Source organism: Pterocles gutturalis, unplaced genomic scaffold, assembly GCF_000699245.1.
Source record: "Pterocles gutturalis isolate BGI_N339 unplaced genomic scaffold, ASM69924v1 scaffold15501, whole genome shotgun sequence".
Taxonomy (NCBI): domain Eukaryota; kingdom Metazoa; phylum Chordata; class Aves; order Pterocliformes; family Pteroclidae; genus Pterocles; species Pterocles gutturalis.
Window position 1 is genome coordinate 2,906 of NW_010105730.1, and position 25,897 is coordinate 28,802.

The 25,897-nt window shown below is 46.0% G+C and overlaps 1 protein-coding gene across 1 annotated transcript; it reads left to right on the forward strand.

Moving 5' to 3' along the window:
- Positions 1–5,113: 5,113 nt before the first annotated feature.
- SLX4 (SLX4 structure-specific endonuclease subunit) lies at positions 5,114–25,897 on the forward strand. The gene is given in 13 exon segments (XM_010087515.1): positions 5,114–5,483; positions 6,579–6,842; positions 7,651–7,708; positions 7,710–7,811; positions 8,732–8,947; positions 9,913–10,127; positions 11,231–11,544; positions 18,575–18,721; positions 20,434–20,603; positions 21,429–23,890; positions 24,118–24,220; positions 24,456–24,935; positions 25,561–25,897. Coding segments are annotated over 13 exon segments (5,238 nt in total).

The following is a 25,897-nucleotide window of genomic DNA, read 5'->3' on the forward strand; positions in this document are numbered from 1 at the left end:
TTGTTCTGCATGTTCTCGGTATTAACAGTTTTACAGTTTGTTTTATGATGGTCTCGCGGCCTTGGTAGGTTTTTCTTTTTTGGTTTTGATGTACACCAAAAGATCTTTTTGAAAGTCCTTAACTCTTCTGACCAGAAAAGCAATCTTTGTAATTTTACCTCCTTCTTGTTTTAATAGAATTCATTGTTTATAGTCAGTGCTATCCAGTTTGCTTATCATGACATTATTTTACATATTTGTTTTTATTATTACTCTGATTATTTCTATTTCTCTGAAAACCAAATTAGGTTTTAGTGAGTATTGCTCTCTCTATGGATTTTTTGGGCCTCTGGTGAAATGTTTTTATTCAGCCCTTAATTCTCAGTTGTATTTTTCTGTTTAAATTAATAATTTATCAAATAAATTAATCATAAATAAATAAATAAATAATTTATCAAATCAAATAAGCATTTTTGAAACTCCAGCTGCATATATTTCTGATCTGTGTGCTGCTGTGTTTGCATACAAGCCATGAGCATTTGCACCAGAGCGACCGTTAGTTTTTATTTTTATGTTCACTTCCCCTTTATCCTTCCAGAGATGGTATAAAGTAAAAATTTCAATTTCAGTGAAGTGCTTTATAAGGTAAGGTTAGTTTCTACAGTGTTTGAAAGATGGAAGGGCATTTTGTCATGTAAGTAGTGATTTAAATTTCATGTCTGGAATGTGACAGATTTTTTCCTGGCTATGAAATGCTTTACCATATGTGCAAGGTGCTGGCAGGGGGAGGTGTAGTCTTTAAAAGAAACGCGAGCATGGTGCTCTGACGGGATATCAGGTAATAGAGGTGGGTAGTGTCAGGTAGGTATTTATACTGGTCGTTGCTAAGATTGCTCGTTAGATTCTGATTATGATTTTTGCAGCTGTCATTTCCTTGCTTATATAGACTTGAGTTAATTTGTCATTTCCTATATTTCCCCGTCTGGTTTTGTTACCCTTTTTGGGCACAGGAAAGCTGGCAGCGACCAGGACAGGAGGAGTGGTACCTGACTTTGAATTCCTGATCTGCACTTACATTTGTTCTCTCCTCACAGAACAAGCGCTGCCGTCCTCTGTGTTACTATATTAGAGCTTCCACAGGCACAGAGACCCTGCACCGTACACATGGAGTGTTCTGTCCTTGTGGAGTAGGGTCTGTGATAAAGGTGCTGATTAGTACAGGAACCTGGAGAGAACGGGCTCTGGTGAAGGGAGGCTCTAAAAGCATGGAGCTTTTTCAGAAGTTACGCTGTTGACATGTAGGTTCTTCTCCATCAGGAACCTGGAGGAAGATGTTTTTACAGGATTTGGTCTGGAAGGTTCCCTTGGGACTACCTTCTGGTGTGGTTTCCAGAACAAACACTGCAGACATTCTTTCCCTTTGCAGTATTTGGACTGGCTTGACTGAAAGTTTTGCTACCAGCCTTCAGATCTTCAGGCCACAGCTTTCAAAAAAAGAGAAGGAGAGGGGGCAATAAAACTTTCAGTGCCAGCACGACAGTGTGCATCCGTGTGTGCTGTCAGCACTCTGTAATGAGCAGCCTGGATTCATGCAGGCCATGGCAATTAACTCATTTATGAAGACTGAGGGGACATCAGTCACTTTGATCCCATTCTTTGACTTTCCCTTAAGTTCCAGCCAGCCTTACAGGACTGTGGGGACCACTCCTGTGTTGCTCTTACTGGTGGAGGAAATGGGAGAAGGCAAGGTGCCCCCGTCCCTGCAGGAACCCCTCTGGGTGGCACGCAGAGCACAGCCTTGCTCCGTGTCTCCCATCTAGTGGAGATGGGCGCTGCGGACTCAGCACTGTGCCTTCCTAGACCAGTTAGGAATGCAGCCACCAGTTAGGCTACTTCACTGGTGGAGGTGGGGGCAGATTGCTTTGCAGGTGCTTTCAAAACAAAGCAAAAAAGATGTTAGGCTTTGCAGGGCCTGGATGAGGAAAGAATGTTCACAATATAAAACCTCTTCATCAGCAGTCTGCTGTCTGCAGTACTGGTCAACGCATCTCAGAAAAAGCAGTGGAGAGTGAAGGACGTTCAGGGAATGCTGATGGAGATGGTTAGGAGCCGGGAAAGATTCTCCTAGGAAAAGAGAAAAGGCTGACTTATTTTAGAGCACAGCCACTGCAGGATGTGATACATATACTGAGTGGTCTAAAGAGAGTGGATTTGGAGCTTCTGTCCTCCTTGTCTCACCAGAAGACAGTGGAGTACAAAGGAAGCAAACAGAAGTGATGAAAGGGATACTTTATCCGGGATTTTTTCAGTCAAACCAGGGAGCTCAATTCAGTAGATGCTTGCGAGCCTAAAAATGGCAAGATAAAAAGGTGAGGGTGTTAGGTGGCTGGAGGGGTATGATAGTACAATTGATGGATTTCTGTAAGAATTAACTGTTGTGGTTCTGGTTTCAAGAAAGTTACCGGGAAATAAAATGAGTCCCAAATGGAAAAGGGGAGGATGGACAATTTTTTAGGATCATAGGGTAACTCAGGCTGGAAGTGACCTCAGGAGTGCTCTGGTCCAATGTCCTGCTCCAAGCAGAGTCAACTTGGGGGGGTCAGACCAGGTTCCTCAGGGCTTTATCCACTGGCTGACCTGTTCTGCCTTCTGAAGGGTTCTGAGCTTGTCCTGCAGCGATGTGCGGTGCTGCACACTGCTGGGGACACGCTACTGAGCTGAGCAGTCCCTGAGCAAGACATCTCACTCACCTGTGCATTTCAAGGTCTCAGGCTGATGGAAGTGACAGAACTTAGCACCATTAGAGCGCATGCTGTTGCTGTCTCTCTCCCCCTGCAGCTTGGAACTTGAGCAAAAAGAGCAGTCAGTACCAAATACACTAAATCCAACCTTTTCCTTCCATTTTCCAGGTTCCATCTTTCATTCTTATTGGTCCTGTTTTGTACCATTTTGGTGATCTGCATTTACTTGAAGGGCACAGCTGGGCTGTAGATTTGGCATCTAAGTGGATAGGTAAGTACTGCTGTTTCTTTTATTTGACCAGCCTTGTGATTTGTTGACTCCTAAAATCTTGCAAAATGCATTGAACACTATATTGAAAGAAATTATTTTCAAAGTCATTACTTTTTGAGCTCTACAAACTGTCGCCAAAACTGACTGTTAGGTACACCAGTAGCAGCAGCATCAGAAATACTGAGATGTTGAACAGAGCAGGAAACTGTAAATACACGTCTGGAAAGGGAGGAGTAAGACAGATAAATTCATAGTTTTGCATCATTTGTGTGTCTGACTTGATCTACCTAGGGCACTGAATGTTGATTGCAAACACAAAAGTGCTGATCTGTTTCAAACTTTAATATCAGGAACTTGCCATAAATAATGCAACAGTACAAATGTGTCTGTGAGAGGTATTTAAAGCCGTGGAGGATGTGAGATTCTGCTTTTCTCCACATGCTCTCTCCTACTTAGAAGAAAATGGTCAATTTACAGTGATAACTACACCAAGATTCTGTCCAGGAAAATTAAATTTATGAACTGGCTACATAAAACTTCAGTTTCTTTCTAACAGGAAATGACTCCAAGATTCACAGCAAAATCCTCTGCTGGTTTGGGAGCCTGAGTTTAAAATAAATAAATCCATTAACATCTGTAATTGCTTATAGGAAAGGCTGACCCATGAAAGTGTGTAACCAGCATTCCTCAGCCTCGCATGTCTGCAGCCAAGCCATTTGAGAAAACAATCTCATTTTTCCTGCTTTTGCAGTCTTTCTGTGCTTTACTGGAGAAGCTGAACCACAGCTGCTGCCATTCCAAGTGAAACACTCTGGTTTCGGCTTGAAAGAAATAGGTTTTGGGAGCAATATAAAACCTCTGGTAAAATAGCCAGAGCCATAGTGAACTTAGGACTAGGAAGAAGAGGACAATCAAAATGTATAAGAACAGAGATCTAGTTTTAGTGTTGCCTGGGGGCTGATGGCATTTCCAGCTGGACATTTTACCTAGCGCTGTTCCAAGTAATCCCTAGCTAGTACTGCTGTTCTTACTGCAGCTGAAAAGATTAAGAAACTTGTTTAAAAATACCGTCTTGTTTAGTCTGTTTAGTCTGTTTACCTTGTGTATTTGACAGCAGTTTGTGAGACATGGTCAGTGCTGTGGTTTGTTGAGTACTCAGAGCAAGAGTTCAGTATTAGCAAGGGAGGTAGTCCTGAATGTGAGCAGCCGCGGAGGTAAGAGGAGAGAAAGGATGAACACATTTGATAGATTTGTTCTCAGACGTGTCCGAGAAACCCTTATGAAGTGCCAGAAGGTGCCTTTATTTCCTTCTCAAAATGAGGTCAGGCTCTCCTTTTTAAAGCTTCTGTGTCACAAAGCAGAATTTTACCCTCTAGAATAGCTACTTGATCTGAAGGACCTTATTTTTAGTCCCCTGCTGCATTCCCTGGTCTTGTGTTATAGAAATGCCAGTATGAATGCATATAAAAAAATGACAGTCTCAATCCTGAGCTCCAGGGCAAAAGCCTGCCCAGTATCAGTGTTTGGAACACTTTCCCTTCTTTCCTAATGTGGCTTGTGCGTGTGGCTAGTACAACTATAGCAATAGTGTTTTGGTACTTTTTCTAATCTTACTATTTTGTACAAATTCTCTCCTTCTTCAAAATTCTACCCCAGCCCTGCCCCACAGTGCATCTGCCTATACCATCCTGCATAATCACCTTTTATTTCTTTATTTAGAGGCTTTATCAAGTGTTGTTCTGAAGCCCATAGCATATCACAAAGATCATGCGCGTGCTCTGCATGAACTGAGGTACTTCACTGAGGGTCTAGAGACCTCTGAAGAACCAGCTTGTTGATGCATTTTGTTTGAAAGCAAGGGGGGGTCCCCGGGGAGAGAATGGGCCCTACAGAACGGCTGTGAATTAAGCGTGGCGGCATGAACTGTCAGAGCAGTGGAGACGTGCCCACTGTGTCGACCTCGTGGAAGTCTGGAGAATGGAGATCTCTGCGGTGGCGGAAGGGAGTTGGTGAAGATTGCACATCACGGAGGATGCAAACCTGAACTGACTCTGGTATCTTCCCCTGCCCTCCCGTCCTCACACTGGCATTAGGCCACGGTGTTACTGGAACCTATAGGCCAATGGATGAACAGGACAATGATTTTAAAGAGTTGTGGGCAAATCTTTTGGGTGGAGCGAAGAAAAAAGCTGGGGATACTGAGGCAGGGAAGAGGGCTCAGAACAGATCAAAGAGCTCTGCAGCCAGAAGCAAATTAAGAAGAGGCAAAGCTGCTGCTAAAAGCCAAAACCATCATCGCTTACCAGCAGCGAAGGAAACAAACTTGCCTCAAGATTTGGGTCCAAAAGAACGAACATTGGTGCACAAAGAAGATGGTGGTGCTGCAGCCTGTAGCAGTGGTGAGACTGCACAAGGAGATGGAAAGAGAAGCCCTTTCCCTGCCAGCCAGCCGAGTGCAGGGGCCAGTGAGTGTAGCCAGGGGACCCTGACAGGTGAGTGAACCACAATCTTTCAAACAGAAAATAGGCCAGGACTGTAAACTCCCTGTAGTTCAGTGGAGCTCTTCAGAAGTCCACCTGGAGGGGACTTACAGCAGCACTGGTCAAAGCAGACTTGCTTCTTGTGTTTCCCTCTACGTGTAGCTACTTAGGCTTAGCCAGGGGTTTAAGAAGCCTTGGTATAAAGTGATGTGTTAGGGAGTCATTATTCACTTTTGTTTTGCAAAATCAGAACTGAGAAAAACACCCTCAAATCTTCTAGAAGCAAGCTTAAAATATATTAAAATATATTGAGGTGCTTTTTCATGCAGTGCATCGTTGTATTGTGAAATACATTGCCACTGGATGTTGTCAAGGCCAAAAATATGAACAAGTTAAGAAAGGTGTTGGATTAATTCATAAGGGATTAGTCCTCCAGTTGTTATTAAACACAATGGCCAGAATGCAGTCACCAGTGCAGGAAGTTCTTAAACTGATGAATAAGGTCAGCTGGGAAAAGGATTATTTTGTACCTGTTCTGTCCTGATCACCCTTTCTGAACTATGTGTTGCTATGTGGGCTGGCAGATCTTCAGTTCATCTTTCATGCTGCCCATAACCATGGGATAACAGGCAGAGCAGTGGTGTGCTGAGGTGTTGGGCCATGCCTCTGCCTCCTGGCTGTTACCACCTTTCTTTGGGAACTCTGGGTTCCTTCAGCTCAGAGTCTGAAAGCTTGAGCCGCAGGCAGGGTTTGGGGATCAGAGTGAAGAACAGCAGGAACCTTCTGTGGTGGGAACGCTGGGGAGAGCAGGTTGTTTTCAGTAGTGACCTTCAGGCAAGGCTTTCCTTGATATTCCTTCCTCTAAAAGGGATATAGAGATATCTGAACTCCTCTGTAGCCCAGAAGCCTGATACCTTTACTGAGGTTATTAAGTATAAAGTCATGTAATAGCTAAACAAATCATTCAGTTCTTCCTCTAAGAATGGCCGGTGCAAAACTGAGCCTGGCTGAGGCTGCCGTGGGGGAAGCTTCCCAGCAGCTCCCTGGGCAGCCCAGCTTTGTGTTTAGAACTGGCTGGTAAAGCTCTGGTGTTTTCTCCCCCTCTAGTGAATGCTCTGAGTGGCTGTTCCCAGACTACATTATCCTTCCATCCCGCTACGCAGCCAGGGACCTGCTCTTCACCCACCTCAAAGATGCCGCCACTCGCGGGGACGAAGGTGCGGGTGGCAGAGCTGGTGGTGGAGAGGATGCAGCAGTTCAAGAGGGTGGCACCGGAGCAGCTGAAACACAGCACAGACGATAGCTTGCCAAAGGCTGTAGCCGGTGAGGATTTTCCTGACGAAGGCCAGGAGCAGAGCCCCCCAGAGGAGGGTATGTTTCTCTTGTTAGCTGTGTACGTGCAGAAAGAGTGCGGTGGGCTGGTGAGAATGGCTGCATGAGAAGCAGTCGGGATTCCTGGGCTTTGTTCCCAGCTGGCCTTAGTGGCTCAGTGTGCAGCACTGAATAAATCACTCCAGATCGCTGAGAATACTTGCTTTCTTTGTTGTTAAAGGACTATCCCTTCTTTTCTCCCGGCTGAATTAACCTTATGCTCTGTTCTGGAGGGATAATTGTCTTCTCGGAAACAGGTTGAAATTCCAGCAGGATCAGTGAACGTTGCCATCCTTCCCTTGGGACGGTGTTAGGTAGCTGTTAGGTGAATATGACTCCTAGGTAGCCCCTGTCTTTGGTAGATCTCCAGGCACTCTACAGAACTAATACGTTCTGTGCAGGTGAATTAAATTCCCAGCAATTTTACTCTGGTTTGGTTCTTTGTAAGTCGAGGCCCTGTTGGTTCTGTATGGACATGAAAATCTGCTGTGTTTTAACATGTGGTGTATCAGATCCCATGTTCTCCCCAGAAACTTTAGCCAAAACTTTGCCCTTCGTTTGGCTCTGACATGTGACGTACTGTGAAGGAACTGCCAGCTCCTGCTCCCAGGGCAGTGCAGGCCTGTCGCATTGAAAGAGTGCAGTTGGTGTGTTTCCCTGTGAAAGATCAGATGTGACGATGCAAGAGAAAGATTGCAATTAATTTTTATGTGTCCAGTTTGATAAACAAGTTTAAAAGAAATGACAAGTATTACAGTTCTACATGTTTCATACAGGATTCTTAGGTAATCTCTCCCTTCTTTGCCAGATATCCACGATCTTCCATCCGTGGAGCATGACGGTGCTCTGGCTTTGGCTCTTCAGCAAAGCCCTGGCAAGCCTGGAGGATGCAGGCTTGTTTTTTTGTCAGATCTGCCAGAAGGATCTCTCAGCCATGAACACACTGCGACGAGAGCAGCACGTTAACAGGTGACAGACCATCATGGTGTGTCCTTTCCACATCCTCTCCCTTCAGCCCCGTAGACTGCTCAGTCAGCTTAGAACAGAGTAGCCGGGGGATCTGCGTAGTGAGGTGACCTTTACGGCTTGAATTAACAAGTCGTTTTGATCTCCAAGCGGAGGCTGGTTGTGTTGCCCTGCAGGGCTTCTGCGTGTGTCATAAGGCTGATGCCGCTTTCCTCAGGAGCGTGGCAGAGGAGCTGCGAGGGTGAAGGGGCTATCGAAATTAATGACCCACTACTGCAGATTTTGACATCTACTGATTTCAACCAACAAAGCAACATTTGCTCTATTTTGCTAAAAATTGTTTGTCTAAGGACATGCAGTGTGTCACTGTGTATCCAGGTGTTTGCTGAGGGACAGGCGATCCTGTTCAGAAGGATGACTGACTTGCCCCATAGAGTTTTGACATGGAGAGTAGAGAGGCTGCGAGAAGGTGTCCCTGCCTTCTCGTTTTTCAGAATGTGTGCAAGTAAATGAAATTCATGCCCTTAATTTAGCAGTTTCCTGTTTCGCGTAAGGAAGACTTACCATTTCTCTGGTAGGGTGATTCTTTTTTAAGGGTGGTTTGTAAGTTAGCTGGAATGTTAGAATGAATGCAGAAAGAGGGATAGGTGATGGACACGCAAGGAAGTTAAAGAAGGTTATTACCTGCACTTGCTTCTGAGCAGTGTGTTTTTAATATGCCTCCGAGGCTGTAATTTCCACGTAACTGTTATATGTCATATTCATCACAGTGGTGGGGGCACAGTTCTTGTTTCTGTAAGGGTTGTTTCTTTGGCTGTTGCAGATATTAGGGACGCTTGTGCTCCCTTTTCTTTACTATGGTTTAAATCTTAGCGTGGACAGTTTTAAAGTCTTCCAAGGTAAGCTTTGACATCATCTCACAGGTGTCTGGATGAGCTGGAAGAAGTGCAGATGTCATCCTCCAGCAAACCACTGGTCCCTGAGTGTCCCATCTGCGGGAAGCAGTTCCAAACCCTGCAAAGCCGAGTCAGCCACTTGAAACGCTGTGCTGCCGAGATGGAAGTTCCTCCTAAGCTGCTTCTTCAGGCAGTGCAGTTGCAGGTATCCACGCTTGGTGATGCACCTCTTCAGGCTCCCAGGTAAGCTGGTGAAAATAAAAGATGCTGGTTACTTTCTTTGGCCTGGGAGACATTGAACCTGTGCTCCTGGGAATGAATGGCAGAAGCGGGGCAGACTCGCACGCTGGGTGCAAAGAAGGTCAAACAGAGCCATGACCCAGTACCACATGAGAATGTAGTGGTTAGTTGGAGAAATCATCTTGCTTTCCTTCAGAGGTGGTCAGGTGGTAGATTACTTGAAAAGTCAGCAGGCAGGAACAAAATGGGGAGTAAATAATCTCACACTGGTTTGTCAGAATTATTTGTGCTCTATGAGCCAGTTATGCAGTAAAGCTGAATGGTGTGTTTGAGCTTATTAAGCAAACCACATAGTACGAGTGTGCAGCCTCTCCTGGGCATCTGCTGTGCCAGTGCCTCAGCTATTCGGATTGTGGCTATGCTGGATATTGTGTGCTTTACACCCGAGCCAAAGAGGAAACAGACGTGATGTTTTGAAATGTGCTCAGTACAGAGCTGCATCTGCTATCTTGGATTTGAGCAGAATCTTCAGAGTACAGCAAGTGGTGCCTGACTGAATTTGTAGAAGGGCTTGAAGTCCCTTTGTGCTGAGGAGGGACTGTTCCCTGTGGAAGCAGGATAGTGGGAAGGCATTTTCTGGTGATCTTGTTTTCACCTTGCTTCACCTTTTTTTTTTCTCCTTTAGTACAAAAAAGCATTCAAGATAGAGACAGCAGATGTTTACATCAGTGCTGTGGTTTTGTGGTTACCTTTTCAAAATACACATTTCCCTAAATTGCTCTAAATTCCATGGATGATAAGAAATCCTTTGCTCTCTGCTAAGGAAGAAGGCACTGAATAGTTTTTCATTATCCTGGATATGGGAATCTCTCGAAGCAAGCAGAGCAGCTGATCTGGAGTGTTCAGTGTTTCTTGTCTCTGATCCAGTCACATTAACTTGGGCTTCCTGCTGCATTCTTGTATTTCAGCAATCAACCGAGCAGGTCAAAGCGAAAAGTCTCCTCCAAAGAGGACTCAAAGAAAACGCAGAAGAGGGCCAAAATGGAGACGAAGGATGAAGATTTGCTGGTTGCTATGGCAATGTCACGCTCTCTGTTGGAGCAAGAAAAGCAGGAACAAGCAAAATCAGTTACAAATGTGAAACCAGTGGCTGCTTTGCCAATCAAATGGAAGCCAGGATCAGGTATGTGTTAAAGTGAGTTAGTGTCAAAGGCTGTGTTGTCAGAGGAGTAATGAAAGACAGCCTGCTCTTCGCTAAAACTTCCCTGTTGGGCACAGGAGGGATGACAGCCCTGTTTCTGTTTTATTTAAGCTGTCAGAGTTTCAGCAGTATGTGGAATCCACACACAGACAAGAAGGGCTGCAAGATGGCCATGGGTTTTAGTGAAATCCCTTAGGAATCTCCTGCTTTTTTTCACTGATTGATTGTTTTGAATCTGTAAAGTATTCTTAAAATCAGCTGTTGTTTTTTTGCAAACTGTAGAAGTGAAAAGAGATTACATGAAAATATTATTGTTATTTCTCCTGCAGGAGATTTTTTTCCTATTCATCCTGCTGCACCCTGGATTACTGCAGCTTTTTCAACCTTATCTCTCTGTTTGCTTTCTGTGCTGGACATATGTGTATACTACATGCTGCTGAGCATGTGCCTCACTATTTCAGTGTGCAAAAAGGTTTAGAAAGGAAGACAACTGCCAGGGGAGAGCACTGAGTGCTGCGGAGAGGGGAGAATTCACTCTTCATGACACTGCTCGGGTCTCTTCCTGCCAGCGAGTACTGCCAGTTGGATTTGGGGTTGGGCATTAGTAAGCCACACAATTTCCAAACGAAGCTGTGCAGTTTTTGTGTGAGCTGTGGTTTGATATAATCAGTGACCTGTACACAAGAAAAGGAGTCCTTCATGGATTTGTTGGTGGTTTTTTTTCTCCCTTCTTTTTCGAAGCGCTGGGATCTAGTCAAGTGCCGTACAGGCACTATTCTGTGGGTCTGGGAAGCAGACTGCATGAGTATCAGTTGCTTCTGTAATGATCAGATTTTGTAGAGGTGTGACTGCTCCCAACAGGCAGCAGGGCAGTGTGGGCAGGAGTCAGTCTTTTCTGGAGTTCATTTCTCCCGTAAGGGTGATGTGATGCTTCGGACTACCTGCGGAAATCTTGACTTGTGTTCAGCTTGTAGCTGCCTTTTGGTCATCACTGACTGCAACACCTGAAGGAGCTGGCACGTTGAGCTCCTCTGCCCTGTGTGTTCAGCTGTTTATTTGGGTTCTTCTTCCTTTTCTTTTTAAAGAGAAAAAACGGCGTAAAAGAGGCCCAACTGCAACTCCACCATTGCTGCTTCAGAACCCAGAGAAGGTCCGCAAAAGGATCGAAGAGCGAGTAGCTATGCTGGTTGCAGAAGAGGTGGAGTTCCCTCCCACCCCTCAGCTTCCCACTAGCAGGATTTTGGAAGGTGAATCTGGGAAAGCAGCCTGGCTCTTGCCATTCTCCAAAACCAGGGAGTGCTTTTTATGGAATATCAGTGCTCTGACAGGACCCTGTGACCCTGAATTGTTCTACACTGCTGGATTAACCCCTCCGATTGTACCTTGGAAGCCTGTGCAGGTACAATGCTCTTTTGTCCTTGTCTGATACTTATGTGCCCTAGTTCACTTGCCCTGTAACCCTTCTGTTTCCTCATTTGGTGTTTAAACGAGTGATCCCCAGCCTCTGCATACTCACACTGGCTGCTCCTGCCCTGTTGTCCCCTGATCTTACACAGTTGGGTTTTGTGATCTTAAGCTTTCATTTCTGCTGTTTGGAGAGGAGACCAAGGCTCACTTTACCATGTTATTCCTTGAGCTTTCAGAAAATATAACTGATGGAAAAGAGAGTGCTGAGTAAAGGGACCCCACTGTGGTCATTTTGCCACTAGTTAGTCCGTGTTTACAGCAGCCTGACCCTTGTTTTCCTTCCTGGTACTTCTCTGTCATTGATTCTGGTATGAGCTTTGCCGTGTGTTGCACTCAGCAGGGAACTGGGTGAAAAGTTTAAACTCAAGACTGCTATTTGTCTTGCGCAGGGGAGAAGGTGGAAGCACCTAGAGTTACAAAGTGAAGCATTTGCCCTTCAGGCTTTCCCTGTGCATCCCACTGCCTCTTGGTGCACGTGAGCTCTGATCCAGTTTTCGGTTCCACTGTTTCATTCTGGTTTTCACCTAGATCTCCCTCTCTCAGTGCTCTGTATTTTTATACAAAGTGCCTACAGAAATAGACAAAGCTCTCTTCTCTTATCGCATATTTGCTCTCCAAAAAGAAGAATATAACTTCTCTTCCTTCCATCATTCTTTCCTTGAAGAAATATTTGGTGCTTCTATTCAAAAACTACTGTCCATATATAGGTGCTTTATTTAATACTTCTTCCCCAGCCAAAGCGCAGAGTTTTTCACTGGCTTATTACAGGCTAGGGCTGTAGTGAAGGGACTGCATTCTAGACAGAATTTTGACCTTCTGTTCAAGCCAAAAACTGCCAGAGAATTTTAAAAATAAAAAGCAGGAAGGCCTTTAAAATCATGGCAAGAGTGTGTTTTCCCTCTAATTCTTTCCATTCACAGAAATGGCTAAACCATTTTTGCTTAGAAATAAACAAACAAAACTACTTTTATTGGGAAACAGAGACTAAACCTGGAAAATATCAGCTCCAAGGTGGAAGTTGAATTTAATTACTTGTAACTGCAAAAGTATTTCAGAACTCAGAACAGAAGCACCTGATGAGAGCTTCAGCTGTGACTGTTGCCAGGCGCTCCAGCTATAACGAGATGTTTAGATGTTGGAGTGGGAGCATTTCCACCATTCTTTCTCCCTGCTTGGCAATTGCCTGCACAGACTTGCTCCTGGAGAAACCACCTTTTGTACGTTTGCTGTTGTAGTTTCCTTTTTGTTCAGAGCTGTCTTATCTCCAGAGAGTCCTTCATAAAACTACAGAGAGCTTTTGCCACAGAAGCCCCTGTACCTGGGGAATGCTCTGTAATCCTTTACTAGATGTTTCAAAAGTATGAAGTAGAGACTGTACTCTGAGCTCTGCAAATACATAAAACGAGACCTAATTTATTGGTGTCTTTTTTCCCCCTCTTTTGATCAGAATCATAAGCCAGAGAACCCTCTGCCGTCAGTGGGATCTGATCAGCCAAAAGTATCCCAGCAAATTCAGCCTGGCCTCAGTCCTCCCGAGCCCATGTGCACAGAGGTTGGAGGCCAAACTTCTGATGAATCCAAGTCAGGCCATGAAAGAGATGGGCAGTTCTTATCTTCCAGCCAGAAGGATGTTCAGACCCTGCAGGACCTAGTTGAGTTGGCCAGGGAAGGACTTACCCTCACTCAGTGGAACCTTGATGCTGACCAGATCCAGGCAGCGGAGCAGCCAGGTGAGTTCTGGTGGCTTTGTGAGCCCTGACCCTAGTCCCGTCAGTTACACAGAGCCACACTTACGCTGTACTGAGCCAGGAGAGCCGTGACAGCACCCACAGGGTGTTGATCCGAGAGGTAATATTGTGGGGGGACATTTTTCTGCAGTAAAGCTTTAGATACAATCAAGCTGATGTTCCTGAAACGGTTCATAAATCCCAGCATTTAAGAGAACTAAATCTTATTTTAAAATTCTGTTAAAGATATTGAAGCATTTTCTGCCAGGCATGTTCAACAGCTGGGCCAGAATGCTCATCCCAGCTATTTGGACAGTCTTTCTGTTATGTGCACGGTCTTTTGAGGTCTTGAGACAATCAGCTGAAAGAGAAGTGCAAGAGGGATGATTTTATGCTGCTACATGGATTGCACAGTGAATTAAGTTTATCTGTACCTATACAGGGCTGAAAAAATGCAACACCTAACATTCCTCTGTGGGAGCAATGGGCAACTCTCTAATGTCCCCAGTCAGAGTTGTATGTGGTGCACAACTGCATAATTCAGGGTCAGTGATATCCCTTCAGATGGCCTGGCTGTTCAGCAGTGTGTGCTGTGTGTCTCCTGTTCACCTGTGAATAGAACATGTCTCCTAAGTTCACCTGTCTGTATCTTCCCTTGGGTATAATATTCCTCACTTCAGCTCCTAAACTGCAGCACAGGATTGCTGGTCCTGTAAAACTACTCCTGGGATTTCAGTGGAGAGAGAGCTTCCTGGGTGAGGGAAATAATTTATGCACAAAATTTTATATTGTGTGTGTAGATGAGACCAGGTGGAGAAAAAACACTGTGCAGACACTAATGCAGCTGAAGCCATTAATTCTCTCTTGCTCCGCATCCTGTTCTGTAGACTACCACAGGGCTCAGGCTGTGCGAAACTGGTTTCACTGGCTGCCTCTGAGCACTAGGGCCCACGAGCGTTTTGTCTAGGTTGAAATGCAGATCCGGGATTTATTCTATTAGGATGGGACGAAAGCATGTCCCATCCTGCTCTGTGTCCTAGTTTTTTTCCCACTGGAGGAAGACTGGGAGATGAAAGCAGAGAAGCACGCTGTACTCCAGTGTTCCTCCATCTGGATGGTTCTGGCATGCACAGCTCTGCAGTAGGTTGGTGCTGCTGGTGGCAGGTACCCCCAGCCTGTCACAGCCCAGAGCCAGACCCTCCCAGTAATGGCACGAGGGAGAGGCTGAGCCTTCAGCCTAGTCAGGCTGGTCTTGGGGAGTTGTTATGGCAAGAATCCTGTCAGGAGTTCTTGCATGTCTTTGTCTTACAAAGAAGTTGTATGTGATTTGTGATGTGCATTTTTTCTTCTTTGAGGAAAAGAACTGGCTTCCAGCGGTACTCCATGTAGTGGCTTTGTCCCCCCATCCAAAGAGAAGAGCCTCCTGACAAGCAGATGTAAAACAGTAAGGACAACCCTTTTTTTCCACTTTTTTTGTATTTATTTAGCACTGTATAAAAGAAGCTATTGCATTTGTGCAATAGAAGTATGGAATATTTCCCATTCCTTCCCATAGAAACAGAGAAGTGCTTGAGGTTCACAGTCGCTCGGGGCCCACATCATGGGCGCAGGCGAGATGGGCACATGTGCTGGTATTTCAGTGGCACCCACAAGCAGGCCTGTGGGTTTGTCAGTACTTGTCCTACCTGATGAGAGAGATGATTTAAAATGACAGGTAACAGAAGGGCAGTCTGTGCACAGTTTATATAAAGAGAACCGATTAAAGAGTTATGTTATAGCACTGAGAGTATTTGGGGACAGGAGCTGGGGATGCAGCTGCGCCACGTTAGGCAGTACTCTGCTTTAATGCCCGGGCTATCTCAGAGCAAAGAGAGACAGAGCTGCCTGGTGCTTCCTCCAGGCTCACACACCCAGCCACTTCAGGTGGTTCTGAAGGGAGTTCTTCCTCTTCTGTCACCTTCCTCTCCACGCCATGCCTTGCAGCGGAAGAGAGAATTGTCCCAACAACTGGCTGACTCGCACTGAATTCTCTCATCTGGCAAAAAAGCCTGATAGCTGAGGTGGAGTGCTGTGAGGTCTGTGGAAGATGAGAACTTTTTTGCTGCTACTGTGAGCTTTTAAAAGGTTTAGTATAGAAAATCCTCAGTTGTGGGAACACATACCAGAGGATCTAGCTTGCAAATCAATGTGCTCTCTATGGACACTGCATGAAGACTGCGGGCTAGTATGTCACAGATGATTTTTTTTTATCAAGGCAGTAGCGTTCTGTTGATCACATCTTACTCCAGGTGCACCAGTCCTTAACCCCGTGGGTGTATAATCAGTTTCCTTCAATTGAAGTGCGTATAAAATACCCTAATGCATCTTCTTACCAGGGTCATCCACTATATCTGGTGAAACTTATGATCTTTGTTTTGATAATAGATAATCATGCCATCAAAGCTAGTAGCTTTTTGTGCCAGATAGATTTTGATGCCTTGAGAAAGTACTTTCATACTGTCCTGACAGAATTCCAAGATTTCTATAAGGAAACAGATCTTTGCAGTGGGAATCAATACTAAACTTGAGCATTCCAGCTACTTGTTACAGAAACTCTAGATAATTAGATAATAACCCTCTTTGGGGGTGTTAAAAAAATCCTTACCAGGGTAAAACATCTTGTTTTATAAGCTTCTGAGTCTATTAAACCAGAGCCCTTTAGCAGTACTGAAACCGTTCTGATACTGTTGTTGAAACTCAGTTGCTACCAGCAAAACCAGAATGATCATTTTTTCAGATTTAGTTTGATTTAGTCCTGAGCAAATGAAGTGTTGCTGAAGAGTTGGATTGCCAGTGAGAGAGATTTGTGCTTTATATGAGCACAGAGTGTAACCATGTAGAGCAGATACATCCATTGCATTGGTAACACATCCCCCACCCATGTTTAAGACCCCTGTCACATCTGTGAAGTCCGATCCAGCTGGGCTCCTCAGCAGGAGAGAGTGTTCTGGTGCGTTCTCCAGCAGGAGCATATGCCCATTCAGAGCTGTCTTCTGACCAGTCTGTTTCCTTTGCACAGAGGATGGTGCAGCCAGGAGGTTTCTAGCCTTACTTAATTTCCCCATTCCTGATTCATAATTTTAGCACCAGCAGGAAAGCTGTTCTGGGCTTGCTGCCTGGAACGTAGCATCAGGAGTCTGTGTTTGCTGGCTTCCTGAGGTACTGTCTTGCAGGTATCCTACCTGCCAAGAATAAGAAAGTAAGAAACAGCAGATTAGTTTCCAGTCTGAGCTTCCTGTCTTTCCCTTGGAGACCAGTCCACACCACTGCCACGACATGCAGAGTCTTCTCTAGCCCACCTATGAAGGCCTGGAAGAAGTGTTCCGGTGTGTGCTGCTGTTTGGGTGCTAATTAGTGTTGGCTGCCCGCAAACACATGCTAGAGTGAGTAGAAAGGTTGGGTTTCCACAGTCCACTGCTAATGTAGAAACCTGCTAATGAAATAAAGAGCTGTGTTGTTCCAGGTGGAACTACATCTTGTGCAGATGTTCACCAGAATAAAACTTGCCATTCCTCAACTCTGCAGTAGGTTTGAAAAGCACAAGGTAAACGATTAGTATGGTAACTATAGACTGGTTTCCACTTACAGTCAGACAGCCTCTCAGCTGTGAGCTGAGGGTATTTCACACTTCTCTGAAGTGCTGGTGTCGTGGTTTAAACCCAGCTGGCTGGCAGAAAACACCACACAGCCGCTCGCTCACCATCCCACCTCCCAGGGATAGAGGAGAGAATTAAAGGGGTAAAAGGAAAAGAGATTCGTGGGTTGAGATAAGAACTATTTAATAACTAAAATACAATAAAATTGAAAATAATAATGATAATGATAATAATAATATACAAATGAGTGATACCAGTGCTACTGCTCACCACCCGATGAGCAAGGCCCAGCTCATTCCTGGCTAACGGTCCCAGAGCAGGGAGAGTCCCAAAACTGCACCCCAGAAAAGAGGAGTCTGGGAGTCTGAGAGAGCAGACTGAGAAAGAGAGACAGCTTCCATACAGATCCTCGTGTCTATACTGGGCATGATGTGTATGGGATGGAATAGACCATTGGCCTGTTTCGGTCTCGGTCCTAAACCTGAGGTTGAATCCTGGGCTGGTCACTGGGGCTGTGCTCCCTCCCAGCTCCTCCTGCCCCTGCAGACACGGGCACAGTGGAGAAGCTAAAAAGTCCTTGACTGTCCTGGCAGCAACTATAAACATCAGTGTGTGATCAGCTTCTCCTCAGTACAAGTCCAAACACAGCCTCACACCAGCTGCTGGGAAGAAAATTAACTCTTAAAAAACACAGACAACTGGCCACCTCCAGAGCTGTAGCACTTGTCTAGAGGGATCTGAGTCTTTAGAAGATTGCCTGGGTTGGGTTCATCCTGGGAACAGCTCCAGAGCAGAAACAGAGCTTTGGTCATTGCTGTCTTGGGCAGCTTGCCCCAGGCCTGACCGTACCATCACCAGTAACCAGTCACAGGTGGCTCAGTCAACAAGCCCTCGCCAGAATTCCAGCAAGGGGTTCTAGAAAGGTAACAAAAATTATGTTTCTTTTTTATAATTGAGTGGAATTTTCAAAAGGGTTTTCAGTAACAAGCACGTAAGTTCCTTTGAATTTGGCACCTACATTATTGTTTTGTTCTATGTGGGCCCCTTGTTGCAGAGCTGCTCTTCTCAGCTGTCATTGCCAGACAGTGAACGAGAGAAGAAAGGCTCATTACCTCATCCCTGAGTCATCTTCTTTCCTCTTGCTCTAATTATAGTGAATTGAGTTCAAGTCCGTCAAAGTGGAAATTACAGTTTCCTAAAAATGTGGTGGAAGGCAGTAGATCGAGAGGCCAGCTGTAGGCAGTGGCTAGACCACATCAGGAAACGGTGCGGTGAAGATCTGAGGGTGATAATGTGCTGTAAGACAAGGCAGAACAAGTACAATAGAATACAACATGACTGCTCTCTCGTCACAATTGCCAGACTCTGAAAAAGTGGAGGAAAGCAAAGCCAGAAACGTCTGTTAGACTTGTCTGCTTGTTTGTTGTATGGAAGACCTGAAGTTAATAATGATTTTCTTCAGGAGGCAAAGGCAGCGTATCCAAACTGGGGCCCACCATACAGTGATGCTGATAAACTGGGACATTCCCTTCTTATTTTTCAGGGAAGCATTTGACAGCTGTAGCGTAACTTCTGTCTTTGTGTTCTTTCTGTGTTCTAGTCCTCTCTCAGGCTGCTGGCTGAAGATTTCAGTGCAATGGTCAACAACCCCCACTTAAGCGATGTCCAGTTCCAGGTGGACTGCGGGGAGGTCCTTTACGCCCACATGTTTGTGTTGTACGCACGGTGTCCGCAGGCCATTGAGGCTGTAAGTACTGCTGACATACTTTCCTCCTCTGCTTTAGGGAAGCCCACGCTGCCCACACCTACAGTTAATGTTACCGGATCAGCACAGAGCACTGCTGGGCCTGTGATTTTTCAGCTTAGGAAACCAAAAACCTGCAGTGAATTTTCAGCTTAGGAAACCAGAGTCCTGACAAAGTGGTGGAAAATGTGGAACCTTATCTGGGGAGACCATGGGGAGGCAAGGGTCCCTCCTTGAGCAATGGAGGAAGCTTCCCATGTGCTTTTTGCCCTTGAATTTTTGTACCTGGGCCAGTGCCAACTGCCTTGTCCATCTTGGTGTGTCCTGCCTGTCGTCGAGGCTGGGAAACTTGAGTAAAGAGATTCTGGAAGTATTTGAAAATAACCTACACAGAGGTTTTGTCAATCTCACAGTTGTTTTGGAGGTAGCTGCACTGAGCTGTGCTTTTTGCAAGGCTAGTGAAGCAGTTCTTACGTTCCCAGAAGCATTTTGGTTTGAATAGTTCCCAGCCTGCTCCTCTGCAGCCTCCTGTCGGGACGGTGAAAGGCAGCGAGCCCAAGATTTGAACTCTACTCTTTCACACAGCTGCCACCCGTCCCTACAGCCAGCTCCCGGACAAAGGGAGCTCTCTTTAGAGCTGCCCTTTTGGAAACAGTGGAATTAGTTTTATCCTCATCCATGTACTTTCCACCCAAGGTGACTAAGGCCATTTCTAAGGGTTCTGGGAAAGCTCGGGGGAGGGGGGAAGCAAGTTCATATATGCCATACAGCAGTCTTCCTCTGAAATGTCATCAGGGATCTTCACAACCACTAGCAAATGTGCATGTGCACACAAATCAAAGGATTTTAAAGCCCCTGGGTTAGCAAGCTTCTCTTATTATTTCTCTGCGGTTGTGCCTGCCTTTAGCATTCCCGTCCACTGTCTTCATGGACAGGAATCATTTCTATGGGTAGAGTTGTGGGATCGGCCCCATGCTGTATTTTTGATTCCTGCAGAGGGTTGTTTTCCTGTGAGTCCCCACCTGCAGAGCAGCATTTCTTGTTTATTTTCGGTATAGGTGAGGGACCACTCTTCTTTGTTGAAGATTTTAGGTGTCAAGGAGACAGTAATTAATCAGAGATGACTTCAGAGCTCATGTTTTATGTTGCATGGCACCCCTTGACTTTGGAGAGAGTTTCAAATAGCACAATACATGATTTGGCTGCAAAAGAACTAAGACCTTACTGACCTAGAGATACATTTTTGCCAAAACCTGAGATCAAGCTGGACCTGCAGAGATAATGGTGCAGTTAAGTGGAGCAGTATTCTGTACGGTGAGACACCAGGAGAACTAGAGTTTTGGCAGTGCATCAAGGGTAGGTAAATTCAGAACAGATCAGAGGCAGCTCACTTGTAGAGAGATGTAGGTAACTCTGGAAATTGTGCTCTGAGAAGTAATGTGGTTCTAAAACAAAGCGGAGAACTCTAGGACCATCATTTATATGTGTGACTAAAACAACAAGTAGACAAACTTTATCCAAGCTAAGAGCTGTAGGGTCAGGAAGGAAATAGCCTGTTCCATATGAAGCTCTGCATAACTGGTCATTTTAGCTTCCCTCTGAGGTTCTGGTCCCAGGACAAAACTTTGGCGAATGAACGAAGTAAGCCAACAGGAACAAGAACATTGGTGTCGCTGTTCCATTACCAGCAAATGGACTTTGCTTTCTTCTTCCAGGTTCACAGCCAAGGGTTCTTCGTGCAGGAGGATGGGAATGCACAGACATGCCGTGTGCTGCTGAGTGACGTGACAGGAGAGGCGGTGTGTGCGTTCCTGCGATACCTTTATGCTGCTGATGCTCACATCCCTGCGGGGCTGCTGCCCCAGGTGGGGGCTCTGGCTGCCAGGTTTGTATCGTGAGCTTATTTTGGATTCCCTCATGCTTTCAGTCACACAGACCCCAGCCTGACACCTTCTGTTGCAGTTTTAGTGGCTTACAAATTCCGTAGTCCTCTGCTTACTTCTGTAAATGAAACTTGAACATAAGAACATCCTATCCTCATCTTTTCCATTAGTTTCTCTTCAGATTCCATCTGTGTGAGGTTTTCTATGTTCAATATATTCCTAGCAAACTTATGCCAAGAGTTTTGTCCCCGGTTCTTTGTTAATAGATGATGTTGAGCATATCTTCTATATCTGATTCTCAAAGCATGCATTTCATTTGAACAACACTTGCGGGATGTATTGGATGCACAGAATGCTGATGTGTTCTGTCAGCCACGCTCTTTGTTGTGATCCTGGGCATGCACTAAGTGAAGAGCAGTTGCTGAGATATGGGGGGAAATGGTTGGGTCTTGCCAAAATGTATGTGCAGAGATGTCCTGTCACTCCAAAAAGCCCTGAAGCCTGCACATGACAGACATCATCCAGCCCCAGCCATTCCCTGGGGCTCTCAACAGTGCAAACAGCAAAGAGGTTTTAGTGTAGTCATACAGCTCTTTAGGCTCAAGCATAAAAAAAAAGGAAAAGTGAGCCTGATGCTTTCATGTGAGTGGCACTTGGAAAAGGGAATTCTGAATTTTAGGAGTATACTGGATCTTGTATACTTTAGGAAGATGGCAAATTCTCCTCATGAAAATTCTTTACAAGGCTCACAAGAATGATCAGGCAGCGAAATGGTGAAGAAAATACTGGAGGAGGAAAATACTAACATTACAATTGCGTCCTTGCAGGTTTGGTGTGAGGGAACTGCTGGAAGAGTGTGAAAACAACACTGGAGAGAGTCAGGTGTCTTCTGGAGTGGATTCAGAAGATGATCTTATCTCTGTGAGGGATGACAAAGATTGTGAGGACAGAGCTGAGAACTTCCAAGACCTCTTGAAGTCAGTGTGGGTGGGTGAAGAGGAGGAGGAAGCAGCTATGATGAACCCTGAGTGCCAGAAGGAAGATGACAATGGGATGGGTGAAGAGGAGCTGGAAGAAATTTATGAGTTTGCTGCAACTCAGAGAAAGATGGCTCAAGGTGAAACGGAGGTGAGCGAGGGAACAGACTGCAGCATCTGCAGTGACACTGAGGCAGCCCAGGGAACAAACCAGCAGACTGAGGAGGAGAAGGTAAAGAGATCTGAATCTGCTTCAATAAGCAACAACTTCAAAGATTTGAGGGATGACAGTGATGTGGAAAGATCTAAATGTGACTTGTCTGGACAAGAGAAAATGCAGAATATAAATAGGTGCAAAAGCATGAATGCTGCACAGCCTGCTTTTGTGCCTCACCACAGCGAACCGCAAAAATGGGACACAGCATCCCATGGTACCAGCGCTAATGAAGGAGAGCCCATTAGGAGATGTGAAGGTGTGAAGGATTCCAAGTCATCTCAGGTCTCACATGATGGGGCAGATCACTGTGAAAAACAGTTTCCTAGCTTCCACGGTGATACGAATATAAATGAAAGTTATGAGCGCTTGTTTTCTGCAACTCAGGGAGATTACCATGAGCCTTCCCCAGTGAAAGAAGTTATCAGAGAATCAGGAGAGGCTCCTAGTGAAGAACATGTTGATGTTAATGGTTCATTTCTGTACAACAAGTCACAAAAAGACCTCTCTCCATGTAGGAATGATTATTTTTATGGGAGTCCTCCTCCCAAACCTTATGTGCCCCTTTTTCCTGCTGTTGGCTCTTCACCTGCATCTCCAAAATCAGACAGAAAGTTTGCCAGAGAACATGTGTCAACATCAGAGCAAAACAAAAAGGAAGTATCATTGCCATCTGATGAAATACCCTGTCAGAAAGCCAACAAGCTGGATACTGCATCAAGAAATGACAACACAATTTCTCCAGCAGAGCTTCCTGACATTGATTTAAACAAGCGTACATATGTCCCAGTGATGTCATCACTGGTCATCAGAACTCAGGATGGTGCAGCTCAGGGGGACAAGGAGGGTGATGTCATTGTTTTATCTTCTGATGATGAAATGGAGTTACAACAAGACAAGAAGTCACCAGAGTCAGGCTCTGCTCTGCAAGAAATGGAAATCCCTGGGCAACTGAAACGTACAAACATAGAACAAGGTCCTGAGATACCAAAACCTGAACCTAACTCATCAGTCCCTGAAACAGAGCAGAGACCAGCCCAGGTCTCGGGGGGTGTTAGAGATACAGTGCGTATAAGTAATTATGTAAAGATGTCCACTGAATTGTCTCTTAGCAGACAAACAGATGCTTGTACGGAGAGCAAACAGAGTCCAAACCTGAGCCCTGAAAAAAGGCTCAGTCGTGACGTGTCGTCAGGTACAGAGAGCTCCTGGCTAGTGCCAGACACACCGGTTCTGAGCAAAAGCAGAAGTTCCTCAACACAGACTCAGGTCACAAGTATCAATTCTTTAAAGAGCCCAGGATCTAAACTCCGCACAAAAAACTTAGCAGCGGGTAATAGTAACCATGAAATGGCTGGAAATTTAATAAAAGTTTGTGAAACAGCATTGTCAAACGAACATTTGCCTATGCAGAACTCTGTCAGTGAAAGGAGCCCTTCCAGCAGCCCAGCAGCAGGATCTTTTTCCAAGAGCTCCCCACCATTTTCTCCGGTGGATCCAGTTCTCCTCTCCCCTGACCACAGCAACATACAAAGCCAATGTGCCAAGATGTCATTTTTATCCAAACCTGTGCCTCCCTGCCATGAGCAGTCATTGGAAGATAAAGCAAACATCAGCGTGGTTGAGGTAGAGGACAGTGAGAAGGAAATCAGTCTGCCTTCTGTGAGTAGTAGCGTCCTGCTTTGTGACGAGCCCCCGCTCCCTGTTGATGACTGCTGGCAGGTTGAATATCTGTCACCGGTCAGAGGTAACAGCCAGGACTCCAACCAGGTCAGCCGTGCAAAGACCAGTGCTGCCAGCAGCCCCAGGCCGGGCTCTTGGCATGGCCAGTGGGAGAGCCCAGTCCACGCACAGGAAATTAAGGGCAGCACCCCTCTTCGAGGAAGTCCTGTTGGCAGAAGAACAACTTTGCCCCGTCTTGAAAGGAGTCCTATTGAGGCGTGCTCATCAGTGGGCAGTAGACCGAGTTACCTGAACTCCAAAATCTGGGATGATTGGAATGGAGAAGAGGAAGATGAATTTCCAGAGGTGCTTCCTCTGTCTCAGAGGTTGTCAGCTGCAGCAGGTGCCTGCGGGACGGATCCTGTAAAGACTCCTGGTGAGAGCTTGTATTGACACTAGATTTATTGGACTAGGTTAAATTGTCTTCATTTGAAGTGTCCAGTATGAAGCTGAGTAATACTTAAAAGAGCTTATAGAAAAGTGGTGCTACTTAAAACAATTATTACCTAGTATTAAAGTATCTGCCACTAAGATGGGAAGATACCAGCCATTTTAAGTCCTTTCTGTAGTCATTCTGATCATGGTCATTTCATTCTGCTGCAGAACCATCCTGTCAGGAGAACGACAAACCTCCTGGCACGCCGATGACACCAATGCCAGCTTACTCCATCATGGAGACCCCCCAGCTGAAGAAGGAGCTGAGCAGGTGAGCATTACCTCCAGGAGGACATCTCTCTGTGAGCAGAAACTTGGTGGCAGGTGGTGGGAAAGAAGCTCCTGGGCTGAAAGGGAAACCTTGGTGAAGCTCCAGTTGCTGTTTTTTGAGGTCATGTCACACTCTTCCAGCTGGCCACTGGAATTCCTGGCCTGAGCCCCTTCCTGAGCGTGACAGCAGAAGGTGCAGCATTATCTTAACCTAAGCTCCTACCTTTCTCTTTCAGATTCGGAGTTCGTGCTCTACCAAAACGCCAGATGGTGTTGAAGCTGAAGGAGATATTCCAGTATACTCACCGGGACGTGAACTCTGACTTTGAGGATGAAATCCCATCTTCCCAGCCTCCCCTGCACAAGTCCCCGGCCAAACGCTCTAGGCAGTCGAAGGCAGACCGGACTGCAGGTGGAAAGCGTGCCAGCGCCTCGAGGGCTGTGGGCAAAAGGAAGCAGGTCGCTGCGGCTTCTTCAGTGCTCCTGGTGGGGAGGGCTGGTGATGACCTTGTTGAATCCCGTGAAACAGGCTGTGCAGCACCCACGGAGGGAACTAAAATGGCACATCAGCCAGGAGACAAAGAGCAGAAAAGGTCATCCAAATCTCCAGAGAGATGGCCTCTGGCGGCTGATGGTGAGGAACCACTGCTCTCAGCATCTCAGGAGTCTGAAGCTTCTTCAGTGGATGGAAGCGATCTCTCTTTCGGTTCACAGAGGTAAGGGAACGAAATACTAACCAAAACAGTCCATGGTGCAGGGCAGAGATGAGTTAGGAATGTAGCAAACAGCAGTGAGTGTCTGTGTGGTGTACAGTGGCCCTGCCACCTCCTTGGGCCTGTCATTTGAAGGGCCACACACTCCTACAAGAGAAACAGGCTTTGGTTAACTCCCAGTGAGCTGTTCTCAGAACACAAAAGTGCTGGTGGCTGCATGTGGGCAAGGCCCAAATCTGGCATGCCTGGTCTCTGCAGGTTAGAGCGACAAGAAGCACTCAGCGGTGACTGAGAACCTGCAGCTAGAGTAGGGCGAGGACAGCACAGCACTCCTCGGCAGAGGCTCCCGCAGTGTGGCAGCGGTAGGTGCCATGGGTCAGGAGCAAGGAATGCCAGACAGCTCCGGGGCTGGGAGAGCAGGACCAGCGCTGTCGTGGCTGGGATGGGGAAGTTTGCAGAACACATGCCATGTTCTGCTTCACTCATTTTGTGGGTGCTGGTATTGGAGAGTCTGGGATCCTAGAGAGGGTTCTCACAGGGGCTGACCACCAGGGATTGGGGAGCTCTGGTCCTGTCCTTCAAGGCCTGTTCTTTCCTTGATCTCTGGCCTACTTGATCTCGCTTTTAGTTCTTTCCTGAATGGATTTGAAGCCTGTGCTTTTGCATCCGAGGAGGAGGAAGAGGAGCTTCCAGCATCTCAGGCAGCATCTCGGGAAGAAGAAAAGCTGGAGGCAGTAAGGTGCTACATCCGCTCAAATACAGCCCTGTACCACAAGGTTCTCTTTTACCAGCCAATTGAGCTGGCTGAGCTGCACACAGAGCTGAAACAGAACGGCATTAAAATTTCCAAGGCAAAGCTGCTGGACTTTTTAGATGCTCACTGTATAACATTTACCACAGCCGGAGCCCGGAAAGAGAAGGAACAGAAAAGAAAAGGGAACAAAAAACAGAGGAGACGATACTGA